At 46.8% G+C, this 24,621-nt stretch overlaps 1 protein-coding gene across 3 annotated transcripts; it reads left to right on the forward strand.

The window, feature by feature from the left end:
• The first annotated feature begins 231 nt into the window (after positions 1-231).
• Positions 232-22,996, forward strand: LOC144768621 (uncharacterized). 3 transcript variants are annotated; one of them, XM_078652458.1, is made up of 4 exons: positions 267-1,614; positions 4,635-4,739; positions 17,316-17,429; positions 21,506-22,996. In XM_078652458.1, the coding sequence occupies exons 1-4, from the start codon at positions 267-269 to the stop codon at positions 22,501-22,503; spliced, it is 2,565 nt and encodes an 854-aa protein (XP_078508584.1). In that variant the 3' UTR covers positions 22,504-22,996. The 3 variants fall into 3 exon arrangements, with proteins under 3 accessions (XP_078508748.1, XP_078508584.1, XP_078508670.1); XM_078652544.1 differs by having other exon boundaries at positions 4,638-4,739; XM_078652622.1 differs by lacking the exon at positions 4,635-4,739 and having other exon boundaries at positions 232-1,614.
• Positions 22,997-24,621: the final 1,625 nt, after the last annotated feature.

Consider the following 24,621-nt stretch of genomic DNA (forward strand, 5'->3'; position numbering starts at 1 on the left):
TATTTGGGTTGTTCTAACCGCCCCAGAGGAACGGCAGGGGCAGGGGAGTTGAACACATTGTGAGAATAAGGCTCAGTTTTCAGTTCAAACTATTGAGGAGATTGTATAAGGAGTGAGGTGCATCACAAAACCAAGGGAGTTTTTATATAGGTTGGCCGTTCTCTTGTTACTTTGAACATTTTTCCTTGGCTTTCTCGTTTTAAAATATTTCTGTTCTTTTTTCTTCCCCTTTGCAGACACTGGATCGCAGAACATCAACATTCAGAATGTGGAGAGCGCAGGCTTCAGAAAGGGATGGAAAAGTCCCAAATTCACCTGAAGGTTTAAGAGCATCACTTGCAGCCTTTCCAAGTCATAACTTCCCTGCTGCAAGACCACGACCTGAAGATCTCCACAGGCCTGGAGGCGCCAACAACCTGGGTTCCCAGATCTGTGGATGGACCGCCCAGGAAGAGTTTGGAAAGCTACCAATGCCAGACACTCTGCTTTTTGGGTCCTGCCAAGAAAACATCTTCATAAATGCTTTGGAGAAAGATGTGAACAACCACAGCACAACTGTAAGCAGGACTTGCACCCCCCCTAACATGACCTCCGATGCGCACAGTGGTCCTAATCCAGAGTCCCATGTGGGGCACCCTCCCACTCTGGTAGTGTTTGCTATGCTAGAGCGGCTGGAAACCAAACTCGATAACTTGCACAATTCAGTGGGAGAGGTCCCTTCTCGAGTTGCACATCTTATGGAAAAGATCTGGGTAGAAAAGGGTCGAGATTTCCTAGAAGGCGGTGCAGTGTCTTTGGAGGCAGTGAGTCCAGCAGGCGTCAGAGATTGTAGCTGCCCCAGGTCCCTTCCAACTGCTCGTCCAGCGAGCCCAGGGGTGCCTAGCCCAAGTCTACAAGTCTTTCCTGATAGTCATGACCCAATGCGGGTCCCCGGCTTACCGCCAGTGTTTTCAAGTGAGCCGGAGTTAGATGAACCCTTGAAGCAAGAGCCATTGTCTGTTGATAGTTGGGACCCACAAGACAGACATTTCATGAAGCCACCATCTCCAGGGGTGCATGACTCGCAGAAGGACCAACGACCAGGGCCCGTGTTTCAGACTCGGCTGGACCAGCAGAAGGAACTGTACCTACAACCAGGACTGCTGGAGAGGCAAGACCTCAGCTTGCAACGAGTGCTTCCAGCTGGACAGGGACTGCAGCAGGACTCATGCAAGGAACCAGGGCATAAACCACAGCAGCACCACAGCTTGCATCTAGTGCTTCCAGGTGGACAGGGACTGCAGCGGGACCCATGCAAGGAACCAGGGCATGAACCACAGCAGCATCACAGCTTGCAACGAGTGCTTCCAGATGGGAAGGAACCAGGTGAACACCTAAAGCGAGACCCATTGCCCGTTGGTGGCCGTGGCCCACTGTGGAACCAGCGCATGCAGCTGGTGCATCCTGACGCACAGGAGGCAGACGTGGATTACAAGGTAGTGTCACCATGTACTGATGCCCACAGTACATCCGCGCCCACATCATGCCTCGGACGGGACACTCTCCGTGGGACGGCTCTCAAAGGCTCATTGGCGAGAAGAAGTCTGGAATCGGTTCTATTACCAGCCATGCCAGGTATTTGTTTCACAGTCTGTGTTTACACAGAAGGGTACATGGCTGTGTGGTAGGGGTTTGTTGGTTAATGTGCACACTTCGAGAATTGTAGGTGTAAGGCATGGGCTGCGGGTGCTGGGACGGGCAATGCGCACCCTACAAGAACCTCTTCATACAAGACGCAGCCTGTGTGATGTGGTTTGTGTGACAATATGTCCAGTGCAAGGGCCCTGGAAACTAAGAAGGGGCTGTGGTTGTGGAGTGGTTTCGGGCATTGTGCAATGTACAAGAGATTCTGAAACCAGAAAATTTCTCTGTTCTCGGTTTGAGGAGAACAGAGACATCCTGCAGACCATGCCTGATATCCAACTCTCCTCGTACTCTGCACATTGCCCTGGACACCCCAATGCACCGACAGTCCCATAGGGCATTATACTCTGTACGGTGCAGTCACCTATACTGCCGCTAAGGGCAAGAGTGTTCTATACGATCTCATGGACCCATACCCATACTGTCGTCTTGGGGCGAGAGAGTTCAGTACTGTCTCATGGAGTCAGCTATACTGTGCTAGGGGCAAGAGCGTTACGTACCGTCTCATGGAGTCACCTATACTGTCTGCTAGGGGCGAGAGAGTTACGCACCGTCTCATGGAGTCACCTATACTGCCTTCTAGGGGCGAGAGAGTTACGCACCGTCTCATGGAGTCACATATACTGCCTGCTAGGGGCAAGAGCAGAGTCACCTAGACTGTCTGCTAGGGACGAAAGCGTTCCGTACCGTCTCATGGACTCATCTATACTGCCTGGTAGGGGCGAGAGCGGAGTCACATATACTGTCTGCTAGGGGCGAGAGAGTTCTATACAGTCTCCTGGAGTCACCTATACTGCCTGTTAGGGGCAAGAGCATTCTGTGCTATCTCATGGAGTCACCTAGACTGTCTGCTAGGGACGAAAGCGTTCCGTACCGTCTCATGGACTCATCTATACTGCCTGGTAGGGGCGAGAGCGGAGTCACATATACTGTCTGCTAGGGGCGAGAGAGTTCTATACAGTCTCCTGGAGTCACCTATACTGCCTGTTAGGGGCAAGAGCATTCTGTGCTATCTCATGGAGTCACCTAGACTGTCTGCTAGGGACGAAAGCGTTCCGTACCGTCTCATGGACTCATCTATACTGCCTGCTAGGGGCGAGAGCGGAGTCACATATACTGCCTGCTAGGGCCGAGAGCGTTCTGTACTGTCTCATGGAGTCACCTATACTGTGTGCTAGGGGCGAGGGCGTTCTGTACGGTCTCATGAAGTCACCTATACTGTCTGCTAGGGGCAATAGAGTACTGTACTTTCTCATGGAGTCACCTATACTGTCTGCTAGGGGCAAGAGCGTTCTGTACTGTCTCATTGAGTCACCTATATTATCTGCTAGGGGCAAGAGCGTTCTGTACTGTCTCATTAAGTCACCTATACTGCCTGCTAGGGGAGAGAGCGTTCTATACAGTCTCATGGAGTCACCTATACTGCCTGCTAGGGGAGAGAGCGTTCTATACAGTCTCATGGAGTCACCTATACTGCCTGCTAGGGGCAAGAGCGTTCTGTACTGTCTCATGGAGTCACCTATACTGTCTGCCAGGGGTGAGAGAGTTCTATACAGTGTCTTCCCTGAGGCAGTCCAACATAGCACCTTCCATGAGGCAGGCCAGCATAGCACACGCTGAGGCAGTTCATCATAGCACCTTTCATGAGGCAGTCCAGCATAGCACACGCCAAGGCAGTCCTGCATAGCACACGCCGATGCAGTCCAGCATAGCACACGCCGATGCAGTCCAGCATAGCACACACTGAGGCAGTTCATCATAGCACCTTCCATGAGGCAGTCCAGCATAGCACATGCTGAGGCAGCCCAGCATAGCAAGCTTTAGTTCTGGCTGTACCATTCCAGTAGATGTCCCTTTCATAGCTTGTCATACACCGCTGCCCTCTGGAGCCAGTCCACCGCCACGGGGCATCAAAGATGTAGAGTGAGAGCGCAACTGACTTTATTGTTAACTGGTGCAACATGACAATGTGACGTACTGATCGTTTCTGGAGCTGCGAATAAGGTCTACGCACTTACACTTGGACACTGAGAACTCCCGTCTTTTGGTTTGGGACGGTTTAGTGACCGCAGACCAGCCCTGGTGTCGTTGTGTAGATTAGAAAGGAGCTGAGCAGGGGTGTGGCAGCGACATTAAAAGGCCATTAGCATTAGTGAAAACACTTACTTTACACTCTTCTGTTGTGCACAAAACCTAGTTAGTGGCCAAGTCACGAAGGTACAATTACTTGTGTAGATTTACTCCTGCACCCAGGTGTAAATCTGCACTTGTTTGAGGATCACCATTCCTGAGTGCACATTCACATCTACTTGTTCACTTACACGTCTGCACCCCCTCAAATTAAGGGGGTGAAGCTTTCTTCAAAACGAATTACAAGGGTAATGGTACTAATAGTAATGTTCCACACTTGGGTGGGGGGTCTTTGCCAATGTGGTGGAAATCTCCCTATAGGAAAGTGCAAGGAAAATTATTAATATTTATTGTTCTTTAACCCCTTCGGCGCTCATGACGAGCTCAGCTCGTCATGAGCGTAACGTGCCCTACGCTGATGACGAGCTGAGCTCGTCATGTAACGCGGGTTTTTTCAAATCGCAGCGCGCAGCGGGAAAACCGCTAGCGCGCATGCGGTTAAAAAATAATGAGCACTATGTATTTTTATTCACCTAGAACGAATAAAAAGAAATGTTCTAGCAGAACAACTCATCAGATTAAATGTTTATTTAATAACTAATTTAAATGTATTAGTTTAATTTATAAATATCGATTTAATACTTGTATTTAAAACATCCTACCCTCACTGACATTTTTAGTTTTAAATAATACTTACTAAATTTAATTAGAAGCCATGTGCCAAGTTTAAATACTTTATTTAGTAAATGTTTTTATTTATTTATTAAAATAGCTTTATTTTTTAACCTTTATAATAATATTAATGCTGTGCTCCTTTGAAGCAGACTCTATGACCGCCTCCTGTGTGTCTTCATTCAAAGAGACAGAAGATCTGAGGCCTGTGGATGATGACGCCGAGAGGAAACATGGCAGTGACTGTCCCTCGGGTGAGTGACACAGGGTGGAAGTCTCAGAGCACAAACACACACGTGGTCTCACATGACACACACCAAGGAAGCTTACCACCTGCTCTGCCCTGGGGAGGCTCTCTGAGGGTCCTGTATGGGTGTCAGGGGTGCCCTAGTTTGGCCAGAGCATTGAGCTGTATTTCTTCTAACCCCCAGGTCCCGCCCTTTGAAGATGCCCTCCCTGTGGTGCTTCCAGACTGAGCACAATACGGTCTGTGGTGGGCGGGACTTCTCCCTGTAACTGTTCTTTACTGGACTGCATGTCTGCGCTCACAGAGGAGGTCTGTGTTTCAAAAGTCCCGACTACCGGCCACACCACATTACTGTCAACCCCCATATATAGACAAGCATTTGCAATGCAGTAGATCTCGCATTAGTGAAAGTTTGAGCTATTGCCGTTGCAAGTGATAACGTCTGTTACATTATTTTTGTAAAAGAAAATCCACAAAGCAAGGGAAGGGTGCAGTACCACAGGCTGCTCCTAGTTGTCCCTGTGGCATTGTAAAGGGACCTCTATTGATCACATAAGGTACTGCATCCTTACTGCAATTATACAGAGAAACCTTGCAGCTGAGCACGAGTTTCTATTTGTTTTTATTGGAAGTTAGATTTTTGTTGCCTTGCGTTTTAAAAATGCACCATTGTTGTTTATTTAGCATCTCATTTCCAATAATAACAATTGGAAACGATTTGCTCAGTTGCAGTCTTTCTCTTTATAATTGCATTAAGGCTGCATGACCTTATATGGATTTACAACTCCACAGGGACACCTAGTAACAGCCTGTGGTACTGCACCCTTTTGTTGTTTTGTGGATTTTCTTTCATTACTTAAGCTACTTCTGGTAACTGATGCAGAAGCAGGGGGATAGCAGACAGTGCGCAAAACAGACAAAAAAGGGTGGCCGTGCAGGGATCGGGAAGCACATGGACAATGGAAGGTAAGTGGCCATGGGGAAGCGCACGTGCAACGGAGCTAGGGTGGGTATTGATGTGAAGTAAAAGGACAAAGGAATGATAGGGACGCACACAGACAACAGAGGGGAGTAGCATGCAAGAACAGCAAGAAGGTGGGTGGGAATTAAGGAAGCAAGAAGGGCAACAGAAGGAGAGAGAGGGTGTAAATACAAAGGCAAGAAAGAGGATGAGGAACCTGTAGTGCATAAGGGAGACAGCTGGAAAACACACGCACTCTCCTAGAATGCTCAACCAAAAAGATAAAAAGTAGAAGCCTGAAAAGGGAGCAGTGGAGAGATGCAAGTAATCGGTCTGTGCTCCAGGAGAGGAACAAATACCAGAAGAGGTAGGAAAGCCACAAAAGCTGACTAATAAGAGTCAAGCAAATGTGGGTAACAGTAAAGACAACCAATGGAAAGCAATGGGCGGGCCTGAAGGCCACTGTAAGTTTAAAATATGCAGGCGGGAAAAATAATAGATCTAACTCAATATGCTCCATATTTGTTGCGTTCATACGAAAAACATTGGAACAAACGGGTTTGCCTCTACTTTTAAAATGTGAATAGTGAAGATAAACTGTGGACAAAATTAATTTTTGTTGTTTGCTAATATAAACGTAGCTTAAATAGTGTAAACTCAGTTTGCTTCAGTTTTTTAATGTAGCTGTTTCAAAGATCAGGTTTGTTTTTGAGATTGAAAATCTGTTTATAATAATACAATTTTTATGTGGCACTTCGTACAGTACTTCTACTGGTTCTAAGTTCTATAAATACGGTGTGTTTCTAAAAGTTAAATTAATGGGACTCAGTTTGCCACCCTCGAAAGGATGAAAGCGCGAGTTGGCCTTACTCGTGACCTGCAGATCACGGTATTTGTCAGCACTGAGCGTTTAACGCCTGTAGCCCTCTGGTATGTGATGGGGACTGCAGTTAAGATCTGTTCCCACCTCTCCTGTCGACAGGTTCACTGGCTCTTTCATGGCGGCTGGAGACTGGGCGTGGGAGGTGGCAGTGGTGGAGTTCCCATTCGTGATGTATGCTCAAGGGTAAGGCTGGCACCCGTGTGCAGTCTATGTAAGAAAGAATGAAACTGAAGAGTATGTGTGGTCCAATTTGGAAAGGTATTTCCAGAGTACATGCTGTTTTTATTCACCAGAAAATATAAAGTGATTTATTTTACCACCTTTAGGCAAAGTGCGGGCACGGTATTTCACATGGCTCATGGGCACTGTGCCAGATTTTAATATTTTGTAGATGTATCCTTTGGGTCCTTTATAAAATTCATCTATTTTCACCTAACCTATTTAGAATATTTTGCTGCAGAGTAAAAAGTTGGCCCGTTTAAAAAAATATATCTTGGTGGTGTGGGCATGACAATAATAAAACAGTTTTTGGTTTCCATTAAAGTTTACTTACACAACACCCTTTGTGATCGAGGTACAGGGTTGGGACGGCGCATGCATGGCCGTTTAATGCACCAGTCGCCCCACAGCAAAAAGGCGCAGAGGAGAGATATTGTAGCCACAGCCGCCCCACAGCAAAAAGACACAGAGGAGAGATATTGAAGCCACAGCGGCCCCACAGCAAAAAGACACAGAGGAGAGCTAATGTAGCCACAGCCGCCCCACAGCAAAAAGGCACAGAGGAGAGCTAATGTAGCCACAGCCGCCCCACAGCAAAAAGGCGCAGAGGAGAGATATTGTAGCCACAGCGGCCCCACAGCAAAAAGGCGCAGAGGAGAGATATTGTAGCCACAGCCGCCCGGTGTTAAACAGCCAAAGACCACAAAGGACACACTCAGTCCATTCAGACTCCCAAAGCAAGAAATAAGTTTCCAAAAGAAATCCAAGATAATCAATTTCATCAGCCTTTCAGAAGAAACACAGGGATAGAAATGTTTCTAACTGACGCGTCAAGAATTTTCAATTCTATTAAGGAATCTGAGGCGAGGATTATGCTTCTTTTTCTTAACTGAAATAACTCAGCAGCCAATCAAACTTTAAATAGCATAACCCGGAAGGACTGCCCCTCCATAGTATGCACCAATCATGTAACCCCCAAAGGTAAACATGTCCTGAACACTAATCATCTTCCTCTTTCTTTACAAAACATCAAAATGTTCATATTGAAAATTGTAATTTCATGCAATGTTATGTATAATGATGTTGTGTTTCTTTCCGCCTATAATAATGTGTGAAGTATATCCAGTGAGTGGTATATCACGGCTTATATTCTCTTTTCAGGAGATCAGAGCAAGCCGTAATATACCACACACTGGATATACTTCAAACATTATTACAGGCGGGAAGAAACCCAACATCATTATACAGAACCTTGCATGAAATCATAGTTTTCAATATGAACAATCCATATTATCTCTTGTATATTAATGGTTCCAGGGTGGGATAATCCTCGTCTCTGTGTCCTTAATAGAAATGAAAATTCTTGACGCATCAGCTAGAATTTTTTTATTCTGTGGCAGTCCACAGAGGTTTCGGCTTATGCTAGTTCAAAGTTGTAAGAGTTGAGTCGTCCATGCTAGATGTCGAAGAACTGTATTCACACTCTGTGCCATTGTAAGAATGTCTTCTAAATAAATGATGAGTTTCACTCCTCTCTCCCTCAAGAATTGAACCACTGGTTTGAGGAGTTCGGTGAAACACCAAGGGGCGGATGAAAGTCCAAACGGCATGGCAGAAAACTCGTACAATTTGGTTCTCTATTGGAATTGAAGGAACCTCCGAGTCTTTTACATTTTAAGGGAATGGAAGGTGCACCAGGAAAAGAGTCCAAACGCTAATAAGGAAGTCCTTTAAGTTTCTTTTATTCCTTATAGGAAAACATGCAGTCAAACATCAGCTGCAACTTTCATTCCTTCAAAATCTATTGTCTGGATTCCAGTGGAGCCCAACTTCGGCGGACTTCGGAAGAGTTGTGCACAGGACATTTTTTATTTATTGAACGGGGATTGAGGTGCTGAATTAAGGGTCAGCCGTAGTTTCTGGGGTTTCGTAATGGATACGCGTCTTTTAAATCGAGACGCACCATCCAATCTTTTTCTAAGAGCAGATCTCACAGTAAGTGTATGCTCTCCATCTTGAAGTAGCAATACACTACCCAAGAGGTGAACTACCTGACATTTAAAACTAATCTGAAGCCCTGATCCTTCTTTGGAACTAAGAATACGGTGCTGATGTAACCGTGATTGTGAGGGGCTGTCTTTACAATTGCCCCTTTTTTCTTGAGGGACGCCACTTCGTTGTCTAGGAAAGACATTTCTACACAGGAAAAATGTATAAGTAGGTGTCTGTTGTGGGGCCACATACAATTCTATCTGAAAACCCTGTCCTCTCTGAAGTACCCAAAGGTCACTCATCAAACTCTCCCACCTGTGTAGAAACAATGTAATCCGACCTCCACCATGAATGAGTTTACCTGAATAGGAGGCTTCTCCACTGTTATTCTGTCCTCGATACCCTCCCTTGTGCTGCCTGCCTCTGCACCATGGTATCGAGTGGAGTAGAGGTTTGACCGCTGGGCTCCGCCATGTCCTTTTTGATCGAAGCCTCTGGATGTCTGATTGAATCCACAGCCGGTTGCTCGAACCCTGAAGCGCCCGGCCCTGGTAAAAACCTTCTTGATGTTACTTTGAGCTTTGTCAAGTGCCGAGAATGTCGCCACATATTTCCCCAACTCTTTTACAATTTGTCACCAAATTGTAACCCATTCGGCAGGGTACCAGCTTCCGTCGTAGCCATGTCTGCAAGTTGTGGGTCAGTTCGCATTAGGAATGACCGTCTCCTCTAAGTTGATAAAGCGCATTGCCAAGAAAACCGAGAGCTCTCTGCGCCCATTCTAGTATCTCCATTGCACCTAATGGGGTGTTGGAATCTTTAGCCTGAACGGCTGAATCAAGGATCTTAGTGAGAGGTCCAGATATATCCAGTAGTTTATCCTGGCACCCTCTCCATGCCCTGTCTTCCCGTTTTTTTGGCCTTTAGCAAACTTTTTCATAAACGTAGCCAAATTAGGACCCAATTCTGGCGTGTCTTCCACTTTGCCCAATAAGGAAGGCCTAGGGTATTCTGACCTCAAAGTAGCGCACACCTCGTGCTCAAATCTCTGTTGGAGGTTCTCCTGTACTTAGTGTGCTACCTCAACACACGGTCCCCATTCGGTAGACTTCGGGTGGATAATGTTCCTGTTGTTGAACAGCAGTTTTTTATTAGGTGGGGCACTACTCACATTGTGAGTTTTGCGCTTCCTTTTGGTCGCCTTTTTAGGTTCTTCCCTGTCCTGCTCGAAGTCAAATGTGTCCGGGGCGGCAGGAAGAGACTCCTCCGCCTCCCCTGGGTTCAGTAGAGCTGAATTTCCAGAAGGGAGGGACCCGCCATAACCATGGTCTTTATTGACATTAGACGGCACCCGGGAAAGGACTTCAGCTGAGGAGTGAAATGATGGCTCGCCAAGAGATGCCTTAAATTTACGCTTTCCATAGTTTTCCAGGGGCTTAGTAAATGGTTGTAAAACTTTGACCAGCGCCCTGTTCACAGACCCCTGGACGTGGGTATCCAGGGCTTCCACCAACTGCTACTCCATCTGATGCTCATAGGGCACCTCCTCAATTTCCGCGTAGTCATTATGATCTGCCCACTGGTCAACCTCCCCGGGGTAGTACGCCATTGTGCTATTGGAGGTGTGGAGGAGGTTTTTGGGGGGGAACCCAGGGGTGAAAAAGGCCCTAACATCCCACACCAACCTGAGTATAAATTTATTCCAGACCCAAAGCCTATCTCTTTTATATCCAATATATTTGCCAAAACTCTGTATCCCAACTAACTAGAAGACTAACTAGGAAAAACTATTTTCTTTAAGTGTGGAGGGTGCCACGCCTTTATTCCCTCTGGGGGCAGTGCGTTCACTGAGGACCGGGAATTGAGCTGTCCTTAGACGCGAATGCGCACTCAGCCAATCGGTAATAAAAACCTGATACAGCTGTCCGCGCATGCGCGAATCCAGTGGCAATGAAAAGCGGACTGCTCCCCGAGCACGTCTGTCCCACTCCCGCGCCACTCAAGCCACCAGTAAATATATATCGGCAACAATACAGCAATTTACTTGTAACACAGATTGATCGTGACTATTAAAACACATTATACATTTGAAATAAATCGCATAGTAACCACAAATCACTCTAGATATAGTAAAATGAATGCACTTAACTCGCTGCTGCAGCAGCAAAGAAAGAGAAAGAAGATTAGTGTTCAGGACATTGATACCTTTGGGGGGACATGATTGGTGCATACTATGGAGGGGCAGTCCTTCCGGGTTATGCTATTTAAAGTTTGATTGGCTGCTGTGTTCATTCAGTAAAGAAAGAGAAGCATAATCCGAAGCCGCTGTGGACTGCCATAGAATTCGGTTCAACAGAACGGTAACTTTCATTCATTTAAAGTAGTGGGTAGTTGTTTTTAGTTTTTTACACCTGCTGCACGCTCTGCTTTCCCAGAACCTCCTTTGAAATCAGATGCATTAATCCCAGCAGGGAGTCCGACAAAATATGTCAGGCAAATTAAATAAAATCACTTCATTATTCTAGTGTTTTGAGAGGCGCTAATTGGCGAAGAATGTTTTTCTTTAGTAAATGGCTCTTATATCGTACTCCAGCAGTAATTTCTAAAATGTATCCCAACACTCCACCTATTTATTTTAGATGTAGACAACAAGGTCCTGCTAACTGGTCACATATAATGGTCCATTGTTCTAAAATTAGGATATTTTGGCAGGAAATTTTTGCTTTGCGTCAAATTTATTTAAAGATCATTGTTCCTTGCTATGTTAACTTAATATTATATGGTTTTGATCCTGAACTTAAATTGTCTGAATCGTCAGCTAAGCTTGTGTACATCGTTATTGCAGTGGCAAGATCATTGTTACTTCAGTATTGGAGGTCAGAAACGGTTCCGACGATAAATAAGTGGTTTCAAAAAATGAAACGCGTCAGGAAAAGTGAATATGTATATGCACAAAGGATTGGGGGGTTGAGAAAATTCTCAAAAATATGGGGATCATATTTTGATTAATGGATACGTGTGTCAGTAGATTAAGAAAGTATGTTTTTGCTTATCTTGATTATATGCCTGTATTATTATTATTATTATTATTTATAGTTTTATTATATGTGTTATGTTAGAGTATCAAGCCTTATTATTTATTCTGTATTTTTTTGCTAAGATGCGAAATGTCAAGTACTTCAATAAAAACTTCAAAAAAAAAAAAATATTCTAGACAAAGCCAAGGCTTGGCTAATGGAACTGGATGAATGTGGACAACACACCCACCACAAAGTGGCGGCAAGAGAGGAGTGCCCCCCTTACCCCATGCCCAACCCCTCCCCTCCCTCGGACACAATCTCAGAAGGGGCCCATGTGCCGCCACTAAACCAACTGGGCTCTCTGCAGGACCTTCAGGCGCTGCTAGCCCTTGAACTGTACTAAGCCAACATAGTGCATTGCATAACAAGCAACAACAATGGCTGAACATCAACAACAATGCTACGCAGTAACAATAATAAAACAAGCCGTGGCAAAGGCCATCATTTTGGCTTTTGTGTAGCAAACAGGATTGCAAACACAGATCAAATACTGCACACGTTTCTCACATGTAGGACATGTGTGGCATGGGCAGTAGCATAGGTATGTGTGGCATGGGCAGTAGCATAGGCATGGGTGGCATGGGCAGTAGCATAGGCATGTGTGTGATGGGCAGTAGCATAGGTATATGTGCCATGTGCAGTAGCATTGGTATGTGCGGCACAGGCGGTAGCATAGGCACGTGTGCCATGGGCAGTAGCATAGGTATCGGTGGTATGGGCAGTGGCATAGGCATGGGTGGCATGGGCAGTAGCATAGGTACGGGTTGCACGGGCAGGAGCATAGGCATGTGTGGCATTGGCAGGAGCATAGGTATGTGTGGTATGAGCAGGAGCATAGGTATGTGTGGGATGGGCAGTAGCATAGGCACCGGTGGTTTCCAAGCTCCCCTCGCACGCAGTTTAGTTACAGTGTAGGCAGAAGAACTATGAGTCCATAAAACAGAACAGGTGCAGCCTGGGCACTCGCTGTGCAAGCTTCTTCATAACCGAGCAGGAAGGACTCCGGCAACTTCCCAAACTCCCCTTACTCAAACATACGACATTCACAAGCAGAGGCACACAGGTGCTTCTGGCACTCACAAAGAACACTTATATTTTGGTTGTTCCCTGCAAGAATGTAGCTTGTCTTTATGCGGGACAAACATTTGCAATGCAAGAAGCCTCACATCAGCAAACAACAGGCAGTGTTGTGAGGGTGAAGTACCACAGACTGTCACTAGGCGTCCTAAGTGATCTTTTTGACCACATATAGTACTTCACCTGCAACCTGGCCAAGGAAAGGATATGGCGCAGCGGTGGAAGCTGCCAACTGGGATCCTGGGCATCCGAAATCGAGTCTGCTTTCAGATGGATTGTTTAATTCCCCCCATGAGCAAGTGCGCTATATGAATAAAAGCAAAACAATTTTAAATATCATAAAAGCAGTGTTGTGAGGAAAACATCAACAGCCTCAGAGGGGTGTCGGGGTCTGGAGCAGTGCTGTGGGATGGGTCATGGGGAGGCACTGGGACCCCACCACAAGCAAATTAAGCAAAAGGAAGTTTAATTGCACAAGTAAACAGAACACTTAAGGAGCAAAGACACAGCCCAATCAAAAAAAGAGTTCTGTCTAAATAAATAACCTGAACAGTAAGAACATGTGTAAGAGTGCCAGTCCTCGTGGGAGGATACAACATTCTAAAAGCAGGGACTATTAAGTGTATTCACCAATGAAAAGACAGCATTTCTAAAGGACAGCAATAGGAACCAGTGAAAATGATGGGCGTTTTTTCAATCCCTTACCCTAGATCAGGGGTACTCATAGTACTGCCCGCGGGCCGGTGGCGGCCCGGCAAGCCTTCCCTGGCGACCCGCGGACCTTGCACACATCATACCAGTGTTTTAATTTTTTTTTTTAAAGAGTGTCTGCAAACTAAGTTACAGCAGCGCGACTCCTAGACTCTGCTGCTCTGTGGGGGGCGGCCTGGGGATTCCTGCCATAGTTGGAGTGGAGCTGCAGGGGCACTGAGAGGTGAATAACACAGCCTCATTAACATGCTAGTGGTCTTTTAAAGACCTATTAATGTGCTCAGTGCGGCTATGTGTGTGTGCTCCGTAGCTGTCTCAGCCCGGGCTGACACAGAGGCAGGGTGAGAAAAGAGGGAGAGGGAAAGAAAAGGAGACTAAGTGAGGAAGGGAAAGGGAGGACAGGTGAGGGGGTAAGAGAGGGAAGGAGGGAAAGGGAGGGTGGAAGCAGGGCTCAAGTCGAGGTACCACGCGGGTGGATGGCGTCCCCCACTTATTTTACCGGGAGCTCGATAACTGGAGCAAATGGAGCTGCACATTCACTATTTGGCCTCTCTAGGGTGAGATTGGAGCTCATTCAGAGCGCTGCTCACGCGCTGGCTTCTCTGATGCAATCGCATCTAAGGGGTGAGCAAGAGGAGGCAATGAATCTGATGGTGCAAGCCACCTTTTGTGACGTCACTGCTTGTTGTGATGTCAGCGTCCCCCCACTTCTTTTTTTAGGACTTGTGCCCTGGGTGGAAGGGAAAGGGAGGTTAAGGGAGGGAAAGGGAGCGACAGAGAGGGAGTGAGGGAGGGAAAGGGAGATCGGGTGAGGGAGTGAGAGAGGGAAAGGGTAGGAGGGAAAGGGAGGGAGGGAGGGAAAGGGAGGGAAGAAGGGAAAGGGAGGGGGAGGGAGGGAAAGGGAGTGACAGTGAGGGAGGGAAAGGGAGACCGGGTGAGGGAGGGAAAGGGAGACCGAGTGAGGGAGGGAAAGGGAGACAGAGTCAGGGAGGGAAAGGGAGTCACAGAGTGAGGAAGTAAGGGAGTAAGGGAGGGAAAGGGAGACAGAGCGAGGGAGGGAAAGGGAGACAGAGCGAGGGAGGGAAAGGGAGACAGAGTGAGGGAGGGAAAGGGAGTCACAGAGTGAAGGAGTAAGGGAGGGAAAGGGAGACAGAGCGAGGGAGGGAAAGGGAGACAGAGCGAGGGAGGGAAAGGCAGACAGAGTGAGGGAGTGAGGGAGGGAAAGGGAGACGGAGAGAGGGAGGGAAAGGGAGACAAAGTGAGGGAGGGAAAGGGAGACAGAGCGAGGGAGGGAAAGGGAGACAGAGTGAGGGAGTGAGAGAGGGAAATGGATGCAGGGAAAGGGAGGGAGGGTAAGGGATGGAGGGAAAGGGAGGGAGAGAAAGGGAGTGTCACAGTGAGGGAGTGAGGGAGGGAAAGGGAGACAGAGTGAGGGAGTGAGGTAGGGAAAGAGAGACAGAGTGAGGGAAGGAAAGGGAGACTGAGTGAGGGAGTGAGAGAGGGAAAGGGAGACAGAGTGAGGGAGTGAGAGAGGGAAAGGGAAAGGGAGACAGAGGGAGGGAGACAGAGGGAGGGGGCAGAGGTAGGGGGACAGAGCAAGGGAGAGTGAGAGGGAAGGAGGGAGACAGAGAGAGAAAGAGAGCGAGAGAGAGAGATGTGTGTATGCCGGGTCTGGTGGCTCAGTGGATGAAGGTGTCCGCTGCAGGGACCAGTGATCAACCTCATGGTCAGTTTTTTTTTATTGCTCTAGCCCCGCCCCCACCCCCACTGGTGCGGCCCTCGGACACAATTCACAGTGTAAATTTGGCCCCCGAGAGAAAGTTTGTGAGTACCCATGCCCTAGATACTGCATGTCTCGAAGAGACAGTGCTATTGCTGCCTAGGCGAGACCTAAAAACAGGATGAAGTATCCTCTGCTGTAATTATAAACATATTACAAGTCACCAAGGACTTCCCTTGTGAAACATGAATGAGGCTGAAGGGCAAGTGGTTTTGCAAGATAATGGAACTCAGAGGTCACTTGAGTTATGAGACATGGATACATGTCTTTATTTTCACAAAACAGATTACATTAATAAAAGTTTGAAATTTCTTGCAAACACATTTAATCAGTTTGATGTACTTCGGTGTCAGTTGGTTTTGGCTCCCCTGCTTTGAACTCTACCGGTGCAATATATACAGATTATCATGTAGAAAGGGGTGTGACAAGGTGTCTTTAATTATTTAAACAATTTTTAAGTGTTTTGCTTTACACCCTGTCGTCTGCTGTTACTGCTGGGTAGGGGCGTAATTCAGATGAGACAGGTGTTTGTACACAGTCCTCAGGCCTCCATGTTTTACATGAGGTGTAATGCTTCGCCAACTATGATTCAGAAAGAGTATCGTTTTCACCCCAGCGACTGATGTGTTTGTGTTTTTTGGGGCTTTTCGTAACCTGGGTACCTCTGTCTTACTAGAGAGAGTGAGGGATGTGGCAGCCGCTGGTTTAAAGACGAGCGGTTGAATCCGCAGCGGAAAAAACTATTCAACTCCAATCTAACTCCTCAGCTGACACCCATACAACAAATCATATAAACTAAAGATACAAACCAAGATCAGGCTGCAATAAACAATAGCCTCATTCTGATTGAATGCTGGATGCATCACAACATCGCAGCAGACACTTATTGACTGTAACTCATGCCACGCTTAGGAGGTGAGAGATGAGTGTGTCAGTCCATCGTTCAGGAGGAAGAGAAGCTTGTACTTTTAGGAGTCTGCTTCACAGCCAAGATGCACATGAAGACCTGTGGACGCTTTTTTAAATGTGGTGCATTTTCCCTGTTAGTGCCGGGCGCAGCTTTTAAAAGGTGTGCCAGGTGCAACCCGGGAAAATGCGCCTTCTTATGTTCAATGGGCTGCCCCCCGGGGCAGCTGCAAACTGCCCTGGGGGCTGCGCATTCAGTGAAATACAGTGCAGCTTTGAAGCAGCCGCCCTGTGTTTCACTAGACAGGTGGCAACCCCCCTGCTCTGTTAAGAGGGGAAAGAGACCGCCTTGCAGGTGGGTGCAGTGAGTGACTGCATCTGCCTGCAAGAGGATGTCTCGGGGTCCATAAAACACCCTTTTCCACCCGCCAGAGGGCTACTATCTGGGGGTGCACTGACAGTGCACCACCTTTTGGGTGTCTTTAGCCGTCATAGCGCCTCCTGATACCTTCTTTGCCTCCGCGCCCGTGTCTATAATCATACGCGGGCTCAGAGCCAAAGAGATTCCCTCATTTTCAAGAAGCCACGCCCCCATGCAAATGAGGGAACGTCCTCTGGTAATTGCACTGGCGCTATATGTGAGTCAGCGCTATCTGTATTACAGAAAGGGCCGCACAAACTTCTGCAGCCATTCTTGTGATGCCAAAGTGCCTCAGGAGCGTGCAAAGCCGGCGCGCATGCCCATTGAGCCCCCATGGCACTTTTCATAATACGGCACTTGCACGGATACATTTATGGGAGTTGTGTAAAGAGTTCCTTTTCCCTTCATTCTTTGCTCATCAAGTTAGAGTTGTATGTTCCAGTTGTGCAGAGCATTGGGGCTTTATGCAGTCAGTCAGCAGATTTCACACTCATGCAGACAGTACATTGAAATGTAAATGTTGTAATTATTTTTTGGTTTGAATTCATTTTAGGCTATGGGACGATGACAAATATAATTTCGGTCATCATTAAAGAGGAGGAGGAGGAGAGCCATCCCACTACCTATCCGAGGCCAGAGGAAACACAAAACGTCAGTTGTGCTCCAGGTAAGAAATGATGCTTTCCTACATAGAATCACGCGAAGGCTGACCGCTCCAGCTGGGATTACAGTGACACATGCCTCCAGTAAGTGTCTGCCTATCCTCACTTCTGGTATTAGGGGAAGACGTGCATCAACCGAGCACCTGGCCATCTACACTTACGGGGTCGTATTATGGAAAGTGCCCCAGGGGCACAATGAACATGGTTGCCCACTTTACGTGCCCTGGGGCACTTTGGTATTACTGAAGGGGCCACAGCCGCTTGTGCTGTCCTTTTTGTAATACAGATAGTGCTTGCATCAATATAGTGCCAATGCTATCACCAGAGTGTGTTCTCTCATTTACATGGGGGCGTGGCCCCATGCAAAGGATGGAATCCCTTTGCATTCTCCCTTTGGAGATGCGGGCGCACAGGCAAAGAAGCTGTCAGGAGGTGTGCTGACAGTGAGCCTCCTGATAGCAGGCCTCTAGGGCGGGAGATGGGTCCCTTGGACCCTTAGGGCCCCCAATGTTGTACATCTGTCACCTCCTGCACTGACTCCTCCCCCCTTCACCCCAAACACAGCAGCACAGCAAGATCCAGACCCCAGGACACTTGGTACACGAACACTCAGACGGATGAATCACCACTGAAAACAACTGGAGAGCAAACGGAGAACGAGCCAGGACAATTGTTAGAAGGGGCGATCCCAGAGGCCAGGATATGCTCTGCCGACAACCCGTGACCCACCTCTCCCAGGAATACTGCAGAGTCCTAACGTGAGGTCCTCGCCGGGGAGGACTTTGTGTCTAAGATCGTACACACTGAGCTCACACCACACTTATGAACGGACACCACACCGTGGATTTCAGTAAGCAAGTTCTTTATCACACAGTAGAGTTTGAAGCAAAATGAACACGTATTTACAAGCGATCGAGGGATCGTAAAGTCTCAGTGGTAAGGAGGAGGGAAGCGGGACAGTCTCAGTATTAGGCCAGTACGAAACGTACCCTGCGCACAGCTCTCAATCCTCGAGCCGGGGGATACGGAAGATGGAGGTCGTACTGGCTGCTCCACTCACTTCTTCTCGAGCCAGGTCGTGTTGGTAGCGTCGATGGTCCAGCCGGACCAGAGTACTCCTCGAGCCACGACGAGGTCAGCAGGGCTTGATCCAGAGTGAACAGAGTGTCTGTTGGTTCTTGAGGAGCCACGACCACGTCAGCAGGGCTCAGGGTGTTCCACGAATGTCCTTAAAGTTCAAGGATGAGCCGCGACGAGGTCAGCAGGGCTCTGAGGTTCCAGTTCCTTCTTCACAAGGATGAGCCGGGACAATGTCAGCAGGGCTCGATAAGTTCCAAAGTTCAGCCTTCTCCCCAAGGGTTGAGCCGCGATCAGATCAGCAGGGCTCTCTTGTCCAGGATACAACTGCCCGCTAGTTCTTGGGCGGGCCTTGATATAGCGCAGTGGCCCTTTGATGTCCGGACCCTCGCAGGCAGAGATCTCATGCCTCGGGGCTGGTCGTCGGAGTGTTCCGTCGGCTGGCCCTTTGATCCTTTTGAAGATGCGCCCGGGGATTCCCAGACGCCCAGCAGGTTCTGGAGCCAGCTCTCGGGGAGGCCAGAGTGCAATCGAAACTCCTTGGTCTTATCTCACTCAGGAAGCCCTCTACCCCCCAGCCGGGCATGGCGCGTCAGCAGCCTAAGTTTCGCTGGGGCCGAGGTCAGGCAAGGGCTATGGAGTCAGGGGCCTCGGGAAGGGTAATGGCGGCCAGGGCCCTGTGGGGTGATGCAGGTTTGGGCGCCCGGTACCGGGAAGAGAATGTGGGAATGGTCGTCCGTTGGTAGGGTCGTGTAGGGAGCGGGCGGACAGGGAACGGGACGACCAGGGGTTTCTGGGTGCAGGGCTAGGCTAACGGGGCGCTGAGGAATGGAGGGAACCATGCCACGAGGCCAGATCCAACACGAATGCAGACAGGAGCACCGTCCAAATCCACCTTCAGACAAGTCCACCAAAGGAACTAGCCACCAAACGTGCCGCTCCGGTGGATCGCATCAATACCAGCACCAACAGAAGCAAAGAAATGTTCACCGTTGTGAAGGATTTGACCTCACAGGCCGCTGCCTTCAACTCAATCACCCCTTCTCAGGACCTCTGCAGCACTTTCAGTTCTTCAGCAACAAAATCACCACTATCTACAGCAACTTCAAACCTCAAATGGACCGGACAGACCTCTCCAAAGGCCTCCCGATCTTATCCAAATAACTTATGCTCGCCATCACCTCATAAGAACTGCTCCCAGCGTGAAGTCAATCAACTCAGGAGCCCCATCAGAACCCTTCCCCCACCACAACATCTCCAGAGTACTGCAATCCATCAGCACCATGCTCACACTCATTCTGAATGCTTCATCCTCTTCCACAACCTTCCCAGATACTTGGAAATAGGCACCGGTTCTCCCATTGCTGATGGAACCCCCTACTGCCCCGTCAATGCTTACCAACCCGAAGACCAATCTCCCTGCTACTGTTCCCGCCCAAGATCTTTGAGAAAATCATCAACAAACTCCTCACTGAATACCTCAACGACCACAAACTTCTCAACATCACTCAGTTCGGTTTCAGACCCAACAACAGCACAGAAGCTGCCATCATCACCACCACAGATGACATCCGCATGACTCTGGATGGAGGAGACATGGCGGCCTCATTCTCCTGGAACACTCTGCAGCATGTAGCACAGTCTCCTACCCCATCCTCATCCAAAGCTGCACAACATTGAAATCTAAGGACACACAATCTGATGGATCTGCTCTTTCCTGATTGGATGGACCCAGGCAATTAGCCTGATACCTCGGATGCAGGTGACCTCATCTGCAAAGTTCTGCAAGGATCCTCCCTGAGCCTGACCCTCTGCAACGCAGAAATGATCTCTTTAGCCAGCATCATCCACTCTCCCAACATCCTCTCGTATGCCAACGACACACAGCTCAAGCCCTCCCTCACAGACCAGAATGCCTGAAATCACCCACTGGATGAAGACCAGTTGTCTAAAGCTGACAAGACTGAAATCATGATCTTCGTGAAGAGCACTTCACCATGGGGCTTTCCGTGGTGGGTAATAGTTTTTGGACTGACACTCACCCCCACCATCCACACCAAGAACCTCTGGCTTGTCATCGACAGCAAACTCGACATGACAGCTCAAGTCAATGCCGTCACAACCTCATGCTTCCATACCCTGAAGATGATTTTTGAACGGCTCTCAATCAGCACCAGCAAAACCGTCATGCACACCCTGGTGACAAGCAAGCTGAACTACGAGAACATCCTCAATGCCAGGATCAACAAAAAACTCACAGAGGGATGCAGACTATTCAGAACTCTAAGGCCAGTTACACTCAAGCTCCCATGCCGAACTCACATCATTCCTCACCTGAAGGACCCCCTCTCTTTTTCCATACACAAACGAACACAATTCAAACTCCTCACCCACACTTTCAAAGCATTACATACCACTGGCCCAGCATGCCTCAACAATTGCATCTGCTCAAAGAAACCTTCCAGACACCTCTGCTCGTCCGCACTCCTTGCTCAAATCCCACAGACACGAAAAACCATATCTGTCAGTCACACCTTCTCCTACTTCACTCGTAAAGTGTGGAAGGACCTGTCACTACACATAAGAGACTCCCCCTCACTTCTTGAATGCAACAATAAGATGAAGACCTGACTTTTCGAGTAGTCCCACTAGTCCATAGGTTTGGTTAGACTCAAACCTGCTCAGGGCCAGAACAGTGCCGTCTACAAATCTGCATAACATGGCATACCACATGGCTGTCCAACATGCGTCCTTCATTTGACTAATGTGGGTCTGTCACATGACTGACATAAGTATGTCTCATGAGCGACAAGAGTCTGTTATCTATCTGACATTACCTGAGTGTCCAACATTTGTGTATCAAAGGAATCCTTGGTACTGCCTCTCATTGTAACATGCAAAACATTCCTGTAGCAGTACTGCCAACCACTGAGATGTAATATCACACATTGGTGCTCATTTATGTAAACTATTTCCCTGTTTTTTTACATTTCTTTTCATTCAGCAGCCTTCCAGTCAGAAGAAAGAGGTGTGAACAGGGGAGAGACCAGTACATCCACGGAGTGTAAGACTTTTACTGACAATTTCATCCTAAATCAACAACACGATCTCCAGACAACAGAAAGACGCTTGACCAGCAGTGAGTGGGAGAAGGCATATAGGACTAAGATATTTTTTGCGGCACATCAGAGACCCGACAAAGGGCTGAGACCCTTTCCCTGCACAGACTGTGAAAAGCGCTTTACTCTAAAGTCTGATCTCGTAATTCACAGAAGAATACACACAGGAGAGAGGCCGTTTCAGTGCACTGACTGTGGGAAAAGCTTTACTAAAAAAGGAAATCTCCTAAATCATCAGAGAACGCACACCGGAGTAAGGCCATTTCCCTGCACAGAATGTGGAAAAAGGTTTACTGAAAAGGGTTCTCTTCTAAGACACCAACGGATACACACTGGAGTGAGGCCCTTCAAGTGCACGGAGTGTGAAAAGAGTTTTAGGGTGAGAACAGCTCTTACACAACACCAAAGAATACACACAGCAGTGCGGCCCTTTACCTGCACCCAGTGTACAAAATGTTTCACTGTTAAATCTGCTCTATTACGGCATCTAAATATTCACAAGGGGATTAGGCCCTTTCACTGCACAAACTGTGAGAAATGTTTTATCGATAAGACCGCTCTTTTACAACACCAAAGAATTCACACAGGAGTGAGACCTTTTAACTGCACCGAGTGTGATAAGAGTTTTACTCTGAAACCATCCCTCATACAACACCTACGAACACACAAAGGTGTAAGACCCTTCAAGTGCACTGTCTGTGAAAAGAGTTTCACTCTGAGCACAACTCTAATACAACACCAGAGAACACACACAGGAGAGAGGCCTTTTAATTGTACTGAGTGTGAGAAGAGTTTCACTGCAAAACAATCTCTTTCACGACATCTGAGACTACATGCGGAGAAGAAAGATGGAGTTGGTGTAACGGAGAGTGCAGCTCCTTAAGGGCACAGATCCTTTAACTATGCTGGCAACATCCCGTTTTCTTCTGACATTCATTATGTTATGCACTGACGTACAGCATCGTTGTCGGCCCTTAAATTATTCGTCGACCGATCTTCTGTCGTTTGACTCCTCCTTCAACAGAGTGAACTATAATTTTGCAAGCATTATATGTAATTTTGTACTACCCTAGGTGGTCTTTGAACTAACTGGCTCATAAGACGTATTTTTGTTATCTGCTGTGTCTTACTAGGGAATAATTGCATTTAAATCAGTATTTCCCTGCCTCTTGCAGTGCAGGTAAAAAACATTTCTTTGTTCAGAATTCTTTTAAACAATTACAAAATGGGCCCTTTGGCTGTTCCTGATAATCTTGTATTGGAAACAATCACACCTTGATTAAAATTGATATAATTAGCTAAGAAATTAATCAGTTTATAAAGTACATTTCAACCACGTATGTATAATGTATTGCAAATATAGAATGCACTGAAAATACTCTTTTCTTTTTTTATTTGTATTAGGACTTCCCTAGTATAATATATTTGTTGACATTACCAGTAAACATTGACACTTTTCCACCTGCCCAAATCCACAGTAAATGGATATACATTAGATTTTACTTTTGCCTTGAACCTGATATGCTGTAGAATATGTCATGTAAGTATCACAAGTACATTACTAATATCACAAGTACATTATACGTATCACACGCACATTACAAGTATACAAGTATTTCACATACATTACAAGTATTCAAGTATTTCACATACATCACAAGTATAAAAGTATTACATGTAAAGTACAAGTATTACACGTACATTAGAAGTATTACACGTACATATCAAGTGTACAAATATTTCACCTACATTACAAGTATATAAGTACTTCAGCTACATTACAAGTAATACACGTATATTACAGGTATACAGGTACTACATGTATATTTGAAGTATACAAATATTACACGTACATTACAAGTATTTCACGTACGTTACAAGTATTTAAGTGTTACAAGTACATTACAAGTATAAAAGTATACTGTGTGCAGAAATCTATCTTATTGATGTAGGAGTCGCCGAGTGATCTTTCACATAGCAACGTCCATGGCTACTGGTCTGCCTAAGGCACAAGCCACACTGTGCACGTAATCCACATTTTCCGGTCATCGGACACGGTTCCTATTAAAATATAGTGGGATGAATCCCCATCACTTCGGAAGAAGAAACTGATAATGGAGGTCATTCAAGGGTATTATTCAAACAGCTGATTTACTGAAGGGAGCTGAGTTCTTGTCCTTCAGTTTGCTCAGAACGTGTGGAATGCACATGTCAGAATGTTGGCAGTGCAAAATATGGACTCCTGTTTTGCAAGAAATTCTTCTGGCATTAGTGAGTGGACCTTAGTGAGAGTAAAATATGTTTCTATATTTGTAAAGATCTTCACATATGCCTGTATAAGGTGAGTAATAGCTAACCTGTTGCATTTCAAGAGGCAAATTGGTGGGATTTTGTACGTGTAGTGATCATTTATCTGATCAGCTTCATTGTCTGTTTCTGTAGTACACAAGGACAATATACCAGGGAGATTCTTACAGCAGAACCCATTTTTCAGGAAGATTTGGATGCCGGCACTGATAAAAACAGTAAAATTATGTTTTTTCGGTCTTGTTCCAGAGAGGCCTCACTGTGATGTTATAAACACGTACTTATGTCGATGCACACAAATAATATGAGAGGACCAAAATATATCTTTGTGAACGATAATAGATAATATTCCAGAATTATTCCTCTTGATTCAGTCGTAATCAGTGCCTGCAAGTCTTTCATTGTGCAGCTGTTTTTCAGGGCAGCAGTTAATTTTTAAAACAACTGTTCTCTATTGCTGAAATGATCGCAATCGAACCTGTCATATAATGTGTCTGGCTAAACAGAAACATCCTGGAGATATACTCTTCGTTAACTACGACTATATCGTCCGAAGGACAAACCAAGATGAATCGGTTAAAGGCAGTAATTCTATGTGAGTGCAGGATGAATGTCATTGTACTTTAACACTCTCAAGAACGCCTTCTTACATTATAATTAGGGCTCCCGGTTTTCCGTTTAAACAGATTTTTAC

Source organism: Lissotriton helveticus, chromosome 1_1 (genome assembly GCF_964261635.1).
Source record: "Lissotriton helveticus chromosome 1_1, aLisHel1.1, whole genome shotgun sequence".
Taxonomy (NCBI): Eukaryota; Metazoa; Chordata; class Amphibia; order Caudata; family Salamandridae; genus Lissotriton; species Lissotriton helveticus.

Bases quoted from the DNA above. Each gene is read 5' to 3' on its own strand.
- LOC144768621 (XM_078652458.1), top strand. From the start codon at position 267: ATGTGGAGAGCGCAGGCTTCAGAAAGGGATGGAAAAGTCCCAAATTCA. The intron at 1,615-4,634 runs GTATTTGTTTCA...GCTCCTTTGAAG, and splicing joins TCTATTACCAGCCATGCCAG to CAGACTCTATGACCGCCTCC. The intron at 4,740-17,315 runs GTGAGTGACACA...AATTCATTTTAG, and splicing joins TGGCAGTGACTGTCCCTCGG to GCTATGGGACGATGACAAAT.